The following is a 15,881-nucleotide window of genomic DNA, read 5'->3' on the forward strand; positions in this document are numbered from 1 at the left end:
CTGCTGCCTCCTATCAATGCATGTGATGACGTCACAGTCGAAGATTCCGGAAATGAAGAAGCGCCATGTATTGACAATTTGCAGGGAAGTCAACTATTAGCAGACGCAGAGGTGGATATTTTGCAACCTTCTAATGATGGAAACTATACTGATGTTGCAACCAAGAAGCCGTGGAAGAGGATGAAGAAAGACAGGGACGAATATTTGTGGATAAAATCAGATTTCGAAAAAGTTCCGTTTCAATGACCTATGAAGTGCAGTGTTGCAAATCAACTTTCCCCCAGTGAATATTTCGAACTCTTTTTTGACGAACTGGTTCGATCCCAGCTTGCGCCGTGTGGACTTTGTGGTGGACAAACACTGTGCTCGTGGGTTTTCTCGGGGTTCTCCCGTTTCCTCCCACTTTCTTCATTCCACCATTTCACTCATTTCTCATTATCACCGTCTCCTTTAGCCTAACCGGCATAACCGTGGGACGTTAAACTTAAAGATTTCATTTCGTTTTCTTTTTTGACGAAGATGTAATTGAATTTTAAGTAAAATATACCCATCAGTACGCAGCAAAAAAGAGCCTACTCGGTGATGTATCAAACGAAGAAATTGAGAGTTTTATTGGCGTTTTGATACTCAGTGGATATGTTGATCCTCCCAGAAAAAGTATGTATCGGGAACAAAGTACTGATACCCTGATACCCACAATAAACTAGTTGCTAACGTTATCTCTCGTGATAGATTCAAATTTATTATATCCAACCTTCACGTATGTGACAAAGACAAATTTTCGAAAGTTCGCCCTCTTCTTATTGAGCTGAATAAACGATTTTTGGACCACACACCCCATACAGAAAACTAGTGTCGATGAAGCAATGGTGCCCTATTTTGGTAAACATGGCTGCAAATAACGCATAAGAGGGTATTAGCTAAACAGTTATAACACTTGGACTAGGACAACTTCAAGAGGATATATTGTATGGACAGATCCTTATCAGGGTGCAAAAAAAAGTCTTTACATGCTGAAACCGACAAACGTCCTCTTGGAACTGAAGTGGCTTTAAAATACGCAGAAATATTGCAAACTACTGGTAATTTTAATTCCCACCTGTTTTTCGACAATTACTTCACATCTCCTGAGTTGATATCAGAACTTAAAGAAAAGGATATAAGAGGTACACGGACTATAAGGGAACATCGTACGCGCGAATGCCCTTTTCCATCGAAGACAGAAATGGAATCTATAGATTTCCGTCAAGAAAAATCGAAACATATTTTAGTGGCAACGTGGAACGATAATAACGTGGTTACAATGTCGAAGAACTCCCTGTCAAGTCTATCCTCTACATGTCGTACTGAGATTTTCACAGAACAAGAAGAAACGGATTCGTGTCGAGCAACCACATCTAGTTTACGTATATAGCAAAAATATGCAAGCTGTAGACCGTTCTAATCAAAATATATCAATTAGAGGTAAAAAGTGGTATTTCAGCTTATTGTGCTATTTGATTCACGCATGTGTTCAGAATTCGTGACAATTACACAAACTTGATCACAGAAAGCTTGATTAACTCACTTTTGGCCAAAAGATTGCTTGTGGACTATTACAAAGAAATATCCGTGTACAGAAGTCCAAAGGCAGACCTTCAAAACATCTTAAAGAAGAAATTCGTTATGATCGTATAGATCACTGGGTAATAGATAACGAAGGAAAAAGCAGACAAGGTGTGGCCTTTGTCACAAGAAGGCAAAAACTCGCTGCATGAAGTGGGATGTAGGACTCCACACCAAACGTAACCTTAAGAATCATACAAAACCATAAGCAGAACACTATCAGCAAAAGGAACGTAAAATAGTTAAGAATAATAGAAGATTTCTTGTATGAAATATATATATACCCAGAAACTGTAGTTATTCCATTGAAATATTATTAAGTAGAAAATATTTAATGTTTTTAGTAAGATTTCTGTGATTTAGCAAAAAATTGTAGTTAACCACACAACAGGCCAATTGCAAAGGCCGCACAATAATGTATGATACGTGAAATTCAAATAAAATGTTATATACAAATTTTTCATTGGATTCAATTCTCTTCCTATGAATACTTTAATTAAACATATATTTAAAATATGTTATTGGTGTAGAAAATAAAATTATTCAGCCCTAGAAAGCCTAGCGACAAGGTAATCCTGTATATGAAATAAATCTAGTATAAGTGTTAGTAGATATGTAGCGTGGCTGTATATGAACCTAGCGTTCCTATATATAGGACGCCTGTTATTTCACATCTCCAATCAGGTAGTTAAAAATGTATTCAGGAATGTATTTATTTATGCCAATTCAATAAAATAAAACAGGTTTTAACAAGAAAGTCTATAAAAGAAAATAATAATAAGTGACAATGAAAAAAATAATAATACGGTAATAAATGAAATAAGATTAATATTTTAATATATATGGCAAGTTATGGTGATTTTGTTGCTGTAATTCCTTCTCATTCCAAAAGAATTATTTCGAGGCTTGTCCATGTTATTCAGAATTTTAAATAGTCTGTTCTTTACCTCGTTTTCTGTCATATGATTGTCCTTACTCGATAACTCATTGAAGACCTATTCCTATGTAGCAATTACCTAATTCCTAGATGTAGTAATTTACGTGATGTAAATATAGATATACCTGTTGACTGAAAGATCACTAAGTATTCCATACCACCACCTACATTTCTCTTTATTTGACTTAATATTGCTTAAGAGTTCTCTGTTAATGGTTGTTTTATTCCTTGAACTCTACGGCGACCTCTGGACTATCACTAAGCATAAGCGAAGGACAGAAATATCTACCTTACGCAGATGACGCAAAAGTATGACGTCACAGTCCTCGCTTCTCTGAAGAATTCAGTCCTTGAGAATGCGAAGATAGAAAATACCACAGTTCAAATATTTGCCATATTAACTAATTTCCATTTTCTGTCACCCTCCTGTATAAGATGAATAGGGATCTCGCAAGACTGTCTCGGGTTCTACAGAAAATACGAAACTTCTGAATATTGCACAACGTATGTAATTATCCAGTGTTCTTAGGATTCCAATAGTCCTCTACTGGGACAAAATAAAACGGGAGTTCTCTCGTAGCGATATAGTTAGCGTGCGCGTGTTTGGTGCGGGAAACCCGGACTCGATTTCCGACAGGAGCTCATATAATTCAGAACCCACATTTAGCTGTAGCGTCTCATATAGCCTCGCTGCTTTAAGGCGCATTAAATTCTAATCCATCATTCTATCCATCCATGGAACAAAAACAGGAACTGGAACTTCACAATTTAGTTGATTGCCGACAGTAGCGGCACCATACGATGAAGCTCTAAAGCATTTGCTTCCACCGGAGTCGACGGTAACATTCAAGTGCTTAGCGGATTACAAGAGAGATTACATTGACTAGCAGTTTAACAACGAATGGATGAAGTGAAATCTATATGGTAACTTTGAATACCCATCTTTTCATTTCTCTTTCACTGATTTCGCTAAGTTGATCAATGCATCCATTATCAGTATCACTTTCTCGTACACCTCCTTTCGCAAAATCACTCTTCTTCTGGCAAACCACAAAATGCTGACACAAAAGAAAGGCATGCTCGTTCTGTTGGAAATTAATTGTTATAATAAGCCAGGCTGAAAGTGTTTAGTTTTCTGAAACTGAACATTGGTAGTTAAATTAATCTATCTAAATGTTAGTTGTCTAGGTTTGTGCATATTAATAAAAGATTGTGGTTTCAGAAGCATTGTAGTGTGTTCTTATTTAAGATATTTGAGAATTGTAGGGCTTCCCCTGTGGAGGTAAATAATTGCGTATTTCTATATGACATATACTGTATACATACATGTGTATAAAAGATAATTAATTAACCATAAGAGTATTCTCTTTAAAGTGTAACGCTTTTGGCATTTAGTCATATACATTTGTAGTTCAGTATACTTATAGATAAAATTACATTACATACCCATCTTTTCCTTTCTCCTTCATTGATTTCACTAAGTTGATCAGTGCATCTACTATCAGTATCACTTTCTTGTGCACCTCCTTTCGCAAAATCACTCCTCTTTCTTTTGGCAAACCACAAAATGCTGATACAAGAGAAAGACATGCTGATTCTAAAGCGTTAACGAGTGCCTGTGTCTCTGATGCCCCAGGCATCGGATCCTGCGAGAAAGCTAGGCACAATTTGGTTGTTTCATGGGAGACAAGCTTTGTCACTTCACCTGAAACAAAACAAAAAAAACAATTACAGCGTTAAGTAAATATCTGCTTTCCTCTATACTTCAAATTACAGGATGTCAACTATGGAGAAAAGCAGAGTAAGTTTACTATTACAAGCTTCAATAACTTCCTCAAGGAATATAGAGAAAAAAATATATGCACGCTCAGTGTTATAGTTAATTAAATATTTATTCTCTTAAAGATGATTTTACTTGACACATGCATGACCTCGTCCTATGGTTAAGCAGTATCTATTCACTATTGTGAACTACATGTGTAAATCACCAGCTACAATTCAAAGTTTCGAACAACACTCTGAAACACCGTGTGTTTTTAATTTAGTTCGAAATATTTTTCATCGTATAGTGAGCAGTTATTATACTGTTAAACCTTACACCCAATTGCAGTTTTTTTTTCTTAAGAATTAAATATAAATGCAAATAATAACTTATTTCATTTTCATTCTAAAACTTCATATTTAAAAAAACTATCATTACTTTCTTTATACCGTAAATTATTTCTGTTGAGAAACTATCAGCAGAGCCGTGAGATCACTAATACACTATAAAAGAAAACTTAGCGATAATGTATGGATAATTTCGTAACTCATGGCTTAACCAGTAGGAGCAAATAAAACAATGCTTCAAGCGTTATGTACACCTTGTCTCAAAAAGGTTGAGCGCATTCTTTATTGGTGTTTTGAGGCAAAAATTTTCAAAGTCCAACTTCGGGTATCTTCGGGAAATAGTAAACCAGGTTCGAACCTCCAAGCCAGCCTTTGTAATCGGGAAAAAGTTTGCAGATGTGTTTTTCTTCTTTTAAATATAATAAGACTTGTTATCAAGTGTTGAAAAAAAGCAACATTGATTGAAATACTTAACGATACAATATTTCGAAACTTTGTATTAATGTCACCACATGCTTGTTTGTCATTTAGCTCTCCATACGTAATGAAACATTTAGATATGTAAACGAATCTTTCCATATGTAAAAGAATGCTCAAAGTTAAGACATAGAACATAATTATCGCCTAAGTACTAAAATAATAGTCAAAGTAGAACAAAAACAGCGTTTCTAGTGGGTATGAATGTCATAGTTTTCTTGAGAACCGTTATACATCGCTAAAAGTACCTTGGCAGAAGTCCTTGTGTTAGCTCACTGGTAAGCTGTTGGATTTCAAATGATAAGATTGTGAGTTCGAATCTCTTCTGGGGCAATGCCTTTTTAAAAAATTATATTTTCCGCAATGCATGAAAAATTATATAAAATAATGACATTAAATACATCAGTTGTATATATATATAACATAATCATTGCAGAATGTAGTAATTATTATGTTTAAAATATAACATCTGAAATAGGTAGGTGTCCACAGTAGGTCTGTATTATATATATGAGAATGTTAAATACAAGTTAAGAAACTCGTTCACTAGCAATAAATAAATCATGTAGTGTATTTATTTGCAGCTATTTGTCATATAGAGGGTAATTCTCAACATTCATAATACAGCATGTCATTTATGTTCTTGAAAACTTATTCGATGCATAAACCGAAGGTTTAAACAGAGAATCCAAAGTCGCAACGCTCGCAAGAAATTCATGAACCCCAAAGGTCACGTGAGCAGACTGGAATTGTCCTTATGAAGCACGCCACAGCAGAAAGTCTTTACATAGATTTTCAATTCTATTCCTGATATATGTTTTTGCAATGTGGAAGTGGTGATGCCTTTAGTCGCTCTCTCTCGCTCGCTCGCTCACTCTCTATTTATACAGAATATAAAAGTGGATGGATGTGTGTGTTTCAACATAATTCTGATATATCTAGCGCAATTATAACTATATTTCTTACAGTCTGGAAAAGAGTACTGTTGGGATACATATCAAAAATGCTAGAAACTGGTCGATATTAGTATCGAATCCATAGCTTCGTGGTCGCTTAGGTGAATAGTTCTACTTTCAATTCAAGTCCAATTAAGTTCCCATTAGCGCCCAGGGTGGTTACGTAGCGACATAAAAATATCGAAATCAACCGATATTAGAATCGAATCGTAAATTTTCAGCGCCGCTAACTGCCGCATTTCCCATTAGTCCACATTAGTCCGCATTTCACATTAGTCCCATTGCCTAGAGGGCAATATATTTGCAGAGTGCAAAGTTTAAAACTTGAATAATATTTTAATTTTTTCCGTATGAAAAAGTTAAAAATCAAGAGCAAATATACTATTTCATGAACAATCCTCTTTTACTGTTCTAATATGTATAATAATAGCGTAAGAAATCTAAAAATAATTCAGAACACGTTTCACATTTGTTATTTTTTGTTACGTAGTTCTAGCTGTAGCATGTAGTGAGTGGTATTTAAATGTAATAGATTCACTAATTAAGCATATTCGAGCGTAGAGGCGCCGAGCTTTTAAATGCAACACTGGTCGCTAAATTAATTGGTAGAAATTTTAATGTCATTTAAGACCAAATTTAGTCCTAACGGTGGCAGTATCCGTTTGTTCTCCTAGGAGAAATGACAGGGGCTGACATCAAAATTATATATATATATATATATATATATATATATATATATATATATATATATATATATATATATATATATATATATATATATATATATATATATAAAAGACCGACATTAGTGTCGAATCCATAATTTTCGAGGTGGATTAGATAAAGAGTGGCACTCCAGGTGCTTAATGATATAGAAAATTAGTTTTTCTTTCTTTTTTACGTTGGTCTACTTTTCCTTGATTTGAGACTTTCAAATTTCATCCTATTTTCTACTGAAATGTGTCTGTAAGGCAACAAAGAAATAATTATATATGATAAATTTAAATTCATTTTAATTCGGAAGTTGAGAAACACTTTGCCATTATATATCGTAAAGGTCAGATCCACCAGCATAGTAACAGAGAGGTGCTTGAGAAATTGACGGTAGAAATTCAAACTCCGGTAAGTGATAATTTCACAGTCTTGTTTTATTACAAGTGTAGCCTCTTTAGTCAACGGAGATGAGGACGTGGATCATGGGTCAGAGTTGATGTCGATGGGTCGGAGTTGGTCGCAATGGTTCAGAGTGGTTCACAGTTGGTGGTGGGTCAGAGTAGATCACGATGGATGATGGGTCAGAGTGGGCCAATGGGTCATTTGGGTGGTGGGTGATACTGGATCATGGTGGGTCGTGGATCAAATTTTCATTGACCCACACCATCTCTGGTTAAAATTGTACTAAAGATAAGAGGCACCGAAGATGCATGTCGGCTATTATGCTCAAATTTTGCACATAGATAGTACCCCACCAGAAAGCAATAAATCTGAAACGGTTCACGGTATCACCTCCTAGAACTCGAGATGTAGGGGTTTGTCTGATTGGCTAAATTAAGACGTCAATGATTTATCCATCAACAAGCAAGCTTTTTATGATCGTTTCCGTAGGGAAATCAGAAGAACACGTGCTTAGTAATCGTAATATTGATAGTTCGCGTCCTCCCCGGGGTATTTGTTTTGTGTTTTTTTGACTCACCTAAATATAAACAAATCACACATATAGGCATTTTAACATATTTTGGGAGAGTAATTTTGTGGTTCGTTGTCGTTTCATCGCGTCTCTGCCGCTGGTAGTAAAGTTTTCAAAATGGAACTGGGGCCACAGCGGATTGTCGCTGCGGGGCCACCAATTTTTGGCGAGAGGTCAATAGTTGACCATCTGTAGTCCACCGACGCTTACAGCTTAGGGTAATGAACGATGTCTTTGCCTTGTAGACGTCATGACTACCGACGTCGGCAGTCAACTAGCTTTTAGTATTCCTTTACTAACCATGTTTATACACGGTGTTGTAATAATAATAATAATAATAATAATAATAATAATAATAATAATAATAATAATAATAATTATTATTATTATTATTATTATTATTATTATTATTATTATTATTATTATTATTTGTAGTAATAGTAGTATAATTGATGATAGAATAATTATATTGTCTATGTATTGTCTAGGTTTGGCTCGTTTTAGTTTGACTCGACTCTAATCCGAGTCGAGTTGGAGGATATTTTTCGCGCCGAGTCCTAGAGTAGACCTCAAAGATGTCTGTTTCGAGTCGAGTCGAGTTTCAAAGAAAAGTCGCTCGTGCCCATCCCTACTAATGAGAGCTTAATCGGAGTTAAGCGAAATCGAAAGTCACACTATTTATCTAAGCGACCCCGAAAACTATGAAGTCGACACTAATACCGATCATTTTCTAGCAATCTTTTATATGTATCCCCCTCCCATTCACCATAGGTAACCCGACAGCACTCTTTTTCAGACTATAAGAAATTTGGTTAAAATTACTCTAGGCCAGTGGTTCTCAATCTAATTCCTATCACGATCTCCTTTTATCACATCCTCTTGCCAGCGACCCTTTTATAATTTGTGTTTTATAATAAGCTTGTGTGAGATTTTTAAAATACCTATTTCTATAATAGTAGAATCCATTTCTTGTTTATAGTGAACAGTGCCGTGGCATGGAAAATCAGCGCTCGGGGCGAGAGTATACGACGATGTCTCCGTATATATGAGTGAGGTCGACAGACTAGCTGCGAAGCACCACCATGGTTGGCACGAAGCTCAATAAAATTTTCAAAAGTAAACTCTGCCTTTTCTTGATTTTGAGCACATTTTATTACGTTTTTCCTTCTATTTTATACATGTGCACATGCACTTTCCTATAGGGATGCACGCGAGACGCGAGAAGTCTCGTCTCGTCTCGCATTTGCGATACGAGACACGAGACGAGAGTGAAAATTTTATGCGAGACGCGAGACGAGACTAAACCATGCGAGACGAGACGCTAGACGAGACTCGGTTAAGTCTCGCACGAGAAGTCTCGCGAGACTTCTCGCAGTCTCGCAACATTTATGAATTACATTTAATTGTATATTTAGTAATTTTACATTTATTGAGTTTTCTAAGTTGAGCGTTAATGCCTCCAGGAACAAAAAAGTGATTGGGGCAATAGACATTTTATGAGATTTATTATTAATCAAGGTTAATTTTCAGGATTAAAGCCTTCTTTAGTTTCTAAAAAAGAAAAGCTTTGTAAATTGGAAATTTATTACAGCATCGATTTAGGACTTTATTTTGCGACACAAACATATACACGCGGGCGCGCACGAATACATGAACTTCTATTTTTGGTCTGAAAAGCGAATAAGACTCCCTATTGCTGCGAAATATGATATTTCTGTTGTTTCTGTCTTTTTCACATTACTTTAACTTTTTTTTTTTTTACATTCACTAGTGATTAATGTTGGGGAATGGCGGGGAAATCCCCTCTCGTCAAAGTTTATCCCTGGCCCGGCTCGCAGAAATAACATGATATTTTTTACATGGAATAAGTATTTTCTTTCTATATATTTATCAAAAACATCCCCCTCTAGTTCGGAAGTTTAATTCAAATACTGGTTTGGCAGGATGTCCCTATAGGTTTCGTGGGAGATGGTAGGAATGGCCCTATATCTGTCAGTAATTTTATTTTCTAGATCTGGCAGTATAAGTTGAAAGCGAAAGTTGATAAAATGCGATAATCCAACATTGCTACAAGCCCGAACGAACCAAAAGAATTGGGTCGTATTGTGTTGTGAGGAGTTCTTCTGTTGTGTACAAGCGCTTTTGGTGATATAAAAACATCTTTATACTGGAAAATCACCCTTCAAGGAAACGACCAAAACGTATAAATGTTGATAGTGGCGACGATATTTTAGAAGAGCCAAATATTGCTGGACACCTCTAAGCTGGAAAACAATGTTAGATCCAGCAACAATTTATGCTGGTTTTGCTGTAAATTATGCTATTAATTTGACGAAAATTAATGGTCCAGCGATCAAATTCCAGCACAACTTTTCTTTTAATTTGGAGCGGAGGGGACACAAGTTCGGATACCATATTGAACTCTAGGTTCCGTCTCCTTAGGATGTTATGAACATTCATCCCATGGAAAGCAATGGCAAACCACCATTCACCTTGCCAAGGGACTTTTAGGTCAAATACCTGCCTTCGGACAGAATATCACATCATCATTCATTAACAGCCATAGAATAACACATTGCAAAATTTTGACCTAGAATATATGCGAGACCATGCAAGAAAGTCTGGCGCGACACGCGAGATGAGACTCAAAATTTTATGCGAGACGCAAGACGAGACTTCACATTTGCGAGACGAGACCTTACGCGAGACGAGACCAACGCTTGAGGTTGCGAGACGAGACGAGACTTTTCCATGTCTCGTCTCGTCTTGTCTCGCGTGCATCCCTACTTTCCTAACATGAGTAACACACTTCCTACGAAATTTGTGCCCCCTTTTTTCGGCGCCCGGCATTGACAGTGGATACAGTAACTGTACTATCTATATTCCCAACGACGAAGGTGCTGGTTCAAGATGGATGTTAAACTCCTTCTTTGAAGAGGCCATTAACGTATCTGATCTAAGCCCACAACTTCTTAACCAAATAATAGAATGATCATGCTACAAGTCTTTGCAACTGGTTTTCTGTAACAAAGGCTTGGACAAGTTCTGCCTGATGAGGAGAGAAGAATATCCTGGTCTGGTATCTGCTGCTTTAAAGTAAAAATTCCATTTGCTACATCGTACTTGTGCGAAAGTTTTTTTTTTCATGGTAAACATTAAAACAAAGACAAGAAATCGCTTATCAGTTGAAAATGGCTTCATAATGTTCGTCACGAAGATTGAACCGGGCATTGCTGCACTAGTGAAATTACACCATGCTTAGGTATCTCATTAGGTTTCAATTTTAATTGTATTTCAATTGCAGGTTTTGTTCCATGTGTATTTTTCTAGTATTTCTATATACAATTCTCATTAGTATCATATCATACGTCTTTCATTTAAATTCATTTTTAAACAACTCTGCACCCTTTGACAATGTTCAGTAGACTTATTTTTTATTGTTCTGTACAGTATGTATAAAAAATAAAAGTATGCCTATCAGAACAAAATTCAAAATAATTTCCGGTATTAGATTCTAACTATATTTATCTCTTCCGCTTATCTTCGCGACCTCCTAAGGGCCACGACTCCCAGGTTGAGAAACCCTGCTCTAGGCATGGCTGTGTTGCTGCCGTGAAGGAAAAACTCTCAGACGACCACAAAATTTACCGTCTCGCGTTTGCACAGGCGAATGTGGGTCGCAATTGGGAAAACGTGGTTTTCTCAGATGAATCCATATTCACAACATTAAATGAGGGACGCCGTTTTGTGTATCGCCCGAGAGGCACCCGATATGACCCTGGATGTGTTGCTGCTTGAAATCGCAGTGGCCATGTATCTATTTCATGTTGGGGTTGGATTTTCAGGCGCGGAGCAGAACAGCTTCACAGAATTGAAGGACACCTGGTCAGTGCTCTGTACTTAGATATTATGAGTAATATCATGGTGCCATCTGTACGAGTATTTCAGCCTGATGGTGTAATTCAGTTCCAGCAAGACCAGTCGCCAATACATACTTCCCGTGTGGTTTAGGAATGGTTCGCAGGGCAGCCTGAGATTGATTTAATTGACTGGCCGCCTCGTGGAGTAGACCTCAATCTCATGGAAAATATGTGGGCAGAAGTGAAGAGTACTCTAAGGGATAGTTGGCCTGAGGCAGATCCACCAGAACCCAAGATGACCTGTGGCATCTTGTTTCCGAAGCATAGCTGGAGGTAGGGGAAGGAGATAAATTTGTCACCCATTTAATAGATTCCATGCCCAGAAGAATAGGGCGTGTAATAAATTCAGAAGGGTGAATTTTTTTTATTCTAGTGTTTGTTTTAAATTGATAACATAGATGTAATATTTTATGTAAGACTCCTGTAATTGGGATTCTCTTGTTGGAGTCAGCGGATTTAAATAAATAAAATAAGTATTGGACACAATGTCCCTGCCTTAACTCCCGAAAACAGTCCTTTTCAGGGCTACCTAAACGGTTCTGAAAATATTTCTAGAAGTAAACCACTCCTTGAATCCGATTTCTGTGCAATTCTACTAACAAAAAAAAAAAAAAGATAATTCTCTGCAGGCTTTGAAGTCAAGACGACCTCATTAACAAGCCCGTACTCTACCAGTGAGCTAACATGAACACGCAAATCCAACCTGAAGAAACACGACTTTCAATTTCCGGTATTCCCTTACACTGATGGTCATATACTTTGCAAATGTTGTATTCAACTTGGGATATTCCGCAACACATAAACAAAGCGAAAAAAAGAGAGAGAGAGAGAGAAATGAATATACAAAAGCATATTCAACGTATTCGAATGAGACTCTAAGTAACGATATTCCGTTCTAAAGAGAATTTGTGTTTCTTCCCGTGACGTTAAGGGGATCGGGAAAAGTTATGTGTCTTGAAGCAGGATCCGACTTTGGATACTCTGTTTACACACTTTCTATATTCGTAGGAATATACTGTATTTCACGAATGTAAATGGCATGCTGTATTGAGAATATTGAGAAGTTACATCTGTATGACAAATAGCTGCAAATAAATACACTACATAATTTATTTATTGCTATTAAACGATTTTCCTAACTTGCATTTAACATTCTCATATATAATACCCACCTACTGTGAAAATTATCTCAGATTTTATATTTTAAACATAATAATTACTACATTCTGCAATGATTATGTTATATATATACAACTGATATATTTTAATGTAATTATTTTATATAATTTTTCATGCATTGCGGAAAATATAATTTAAAAAAAAGGCATTGACCCAGAGAAGATTCGAACTCATAACCTTATGATTTAAGGTCCGACAACTTACCAGTGAGCTAACACAAGGACTTCTGCTAAGGTACTTTTAGCGATGTATAAATATTCTCAAGACAATTATGACATTCATATCCACTACAAACGCTGTTTCTGTTCTACTTTGACTTTTATTTTAGTACTCAGGTGATAATTATATTCTATGTATTAACTTTGAGCATTCTTTTACATATGGAAAGATTCGTTTACGTATCTAAATGTTCCATCACGTATGGAGAGCTAAATGACAAACAAACATTTGCTGACATTAATACAAAGTTTCGAAATATTGTATCATTAAATATTTCAATCAATGTTGCTTTTTTTCTACACTTGGTAACAAGTCTTATTATATTTAAAAGAAGAAAAAACACATCTGTAAACATTTTCCCGATTACAAAGGCTGGCTTGGAGGTTCGAACCTGGTTTACTATTTCCCGAAGATACCCGAAGTTGGACTTTGAAAATTTTTGCCTCAAAACACCAATAAAGAATGCGCTCAACCTTTTTGAGACAAGGTGTACATACGTATATATTTTTAAAAAATACAATTGAAGAGTCCTTTAACCGACAAAATAACATGATACAAACTCCCAAGAATAAATATCCACAGAAACTAACGGAACCATAATCTACTTCCTTCAGGCGACTGGAGATGAACTTCTGTCCGTTTTCTTATTATGATTATATAGAAAACGTTTTGGAACCTGTGGTCAAGGAGCTCTTACATCTTTACTATAAAGTACACATAAACCATCCAAGATGATTCTACATCAAGTCATTACACAAGGAAAGATTGGGGTTCTTGACCGTATCTTCAGGAAAACATGTATGTAGCTTCACTGACTTCGATGTAGTAAGTAGCGGTCCATACTTAAAACACTATTTGCAAGGAAGAAAAAAATAACTCAGCAGTGTCATCAGCCCTAAGCATTCCTTGCCACAGACAAGGGTAGGATTATCTCGTTAGCAATCGAGAGGTATATATAAAGGCCAATAATGAGCAATCTGAAAAATGATTGAAGCGTTGTATTCATAATTATGAACCTCAGAAACAGGACAATAGAACTCTTCACACTGTTACGGATAAGTTTAAGAAAGTACAGAATTTACGGTAAAGCAGATACAAATATCTTGGCTACAAAAGGGACCATCACTATTAGAAAGTATTAGTCAAACCTAATAATGAACTGTTGATAAGTTTAGTAATGGAAACCTTGCGGAAAATTTATTAAATAAACTCGAAGATTAAATATTGCATTCGGTGCATTTTCAATTAAGACATTACAATCATGTTACACCATATAGAGAAAAACCAAGTGTCGTCGTTAACTACATACTCCAACTTAGCTTAAAATTTTGTTTACGGTACAACGAAACCTGCCTAACTGAACTTTTAACTTTCCAATTCAAATTACCAAACAAATATAATAAAGATTAATTGACAGACACCGTTGTTTCATATCGTAAAATAAGATCCCTGCCACGTTGTTAATTGCAAGTCGCTCAAACAACTACTTTACGAAGTATTCCCCTTCCTCTTTACACGGTTACAGATTTATTGAACTATCATCAGTAGTCGAACTTCTACTTACTTCACTGTCAATGCACAGATAAGGAAAAGGATTCAGTGGGGATATACTGAATGGAAAGAAGTGATTAAAATACAGATATGTAAGAGACAATAATAATAATGATATACTCACTCAACTTCAGCCAGAAATCTGGCAGTGTGAAGTCTGGTAACGCCTTTCTTGCTTCACCACCTGAAAAGGAAAATACACAATCAATACTTATGGGATATTTTGTAGCAAGTAAACATCCTTCATTTGTAATGGATATACATCAGTAATTGACACGAACATTTTTAAGCGATGACATTGAAATCGTCACAAATATTGAAGTATATCTGGAAGGTATACTGCCGTTTAACATAGTGGGTTCTTCCAGTTTGATTCAGAGACCTGGTCTTATGGGGAAGATTACAGAATACGGATGGCCGGATCCGAATATGGATCCGGATGTCGGTATGAATCAGCATGTTGGTACGGTAACAGTGGTCTCTTGCCGTACGGTGAATCATGACATTGTTGATACATGGAAGCCATAGTAAATGTACCATATATTTAAAATTAGTCAAAGTTAACATAACTGGATGTGTTCCTATAATTTATTTTTTATTTACCAAATATATACCTATATTTATTTACTTATTTATTTAAATTCTCCCCGATATTTCATATTCTCGATTGCCTTTCTTCGAGATGACTCTTCAGCTTAAATTATGTTAAACATTTGGGTAATCACATGCTTGGTTATGGAACTATACTTACTTACTGAAACACACTAGTCTTATATAATTAATTACTACTGAAGTACAATAACATAGTATGGTATTAGTCTAATAGCTAACACAATTTAAGCTTAAAAGCATCCTGAGGAAAGGCAATCAGGATTAGGTTCGCAGATGATACATTGTTTCTCTATAGGAATGATAAGGACTTGGAAACACTGTTAGAAGAGTCAAACAAAATTCACAAAAACATAAAAAATCAAACTACAATCAATTTCTTAGACATTACTATTTACAGATCAGATAATAAATTCCACACAAATATTTTCAGGAAAGAAAGTGACTCGTTTTTTTACGAAATGAAAAACCAGCACATTCATTTAAAATTAAGATCAAGGTTTATATATATATTTCTTTGAGTATGCTAGTATTAATGTGTCTCAGAAAAATGGCATTCAGGAACAAGCAAACAAGATTTGTAAATTTAATAAATGGTCAGCACAGCCGTAAACATTTATAAGAGTGATAAG

At 35.8% G+C, this 15,881-nt stretch overlaps 1 protein-coding gene across 1 annotated transcript in view; it reads right to left on the reverse strand.

The window, feature by feature from the left end:
* LOC145671553 (cyclin-D1-binding protein 1 homolog) overlaps positions 1-15,881 on the reverse strand; it is a 47,162-nt gene that overhangs the window by 22,841 nt on the left and 8,440 nt on the right. Inside the window, exons 2-3 of the mRNA XM_081740742.1 lie at positions 14,765-14,824; positions 3,989-4,247 (exon numbers count right to left, since the gene is read on the reverse strand). Of these exons, the coding sequence (XP_081596868.1) occupies positions 3,989-4,247; positions 14,765-14,824 (319 nt within the window). The remainder of the gene's footprint in view (positions 1-3,988; positions 4,248-14,764; positions 14,825-15,881) is intronic.

The sequence above is a fragment of the Thermobia domestica genome, chromosome 2 (genome assembly GCF_964235325.1).
Source record: "Thermobia domestica chromosome 2, izTheDome1.hap1.1, whole genome shotgun sequence".
NCBI lineage: Eukaryota > Metazoa > Arthropoda > Insecta > Zygentoma > Lepismatidae > Thermobia > Thermobia domestica.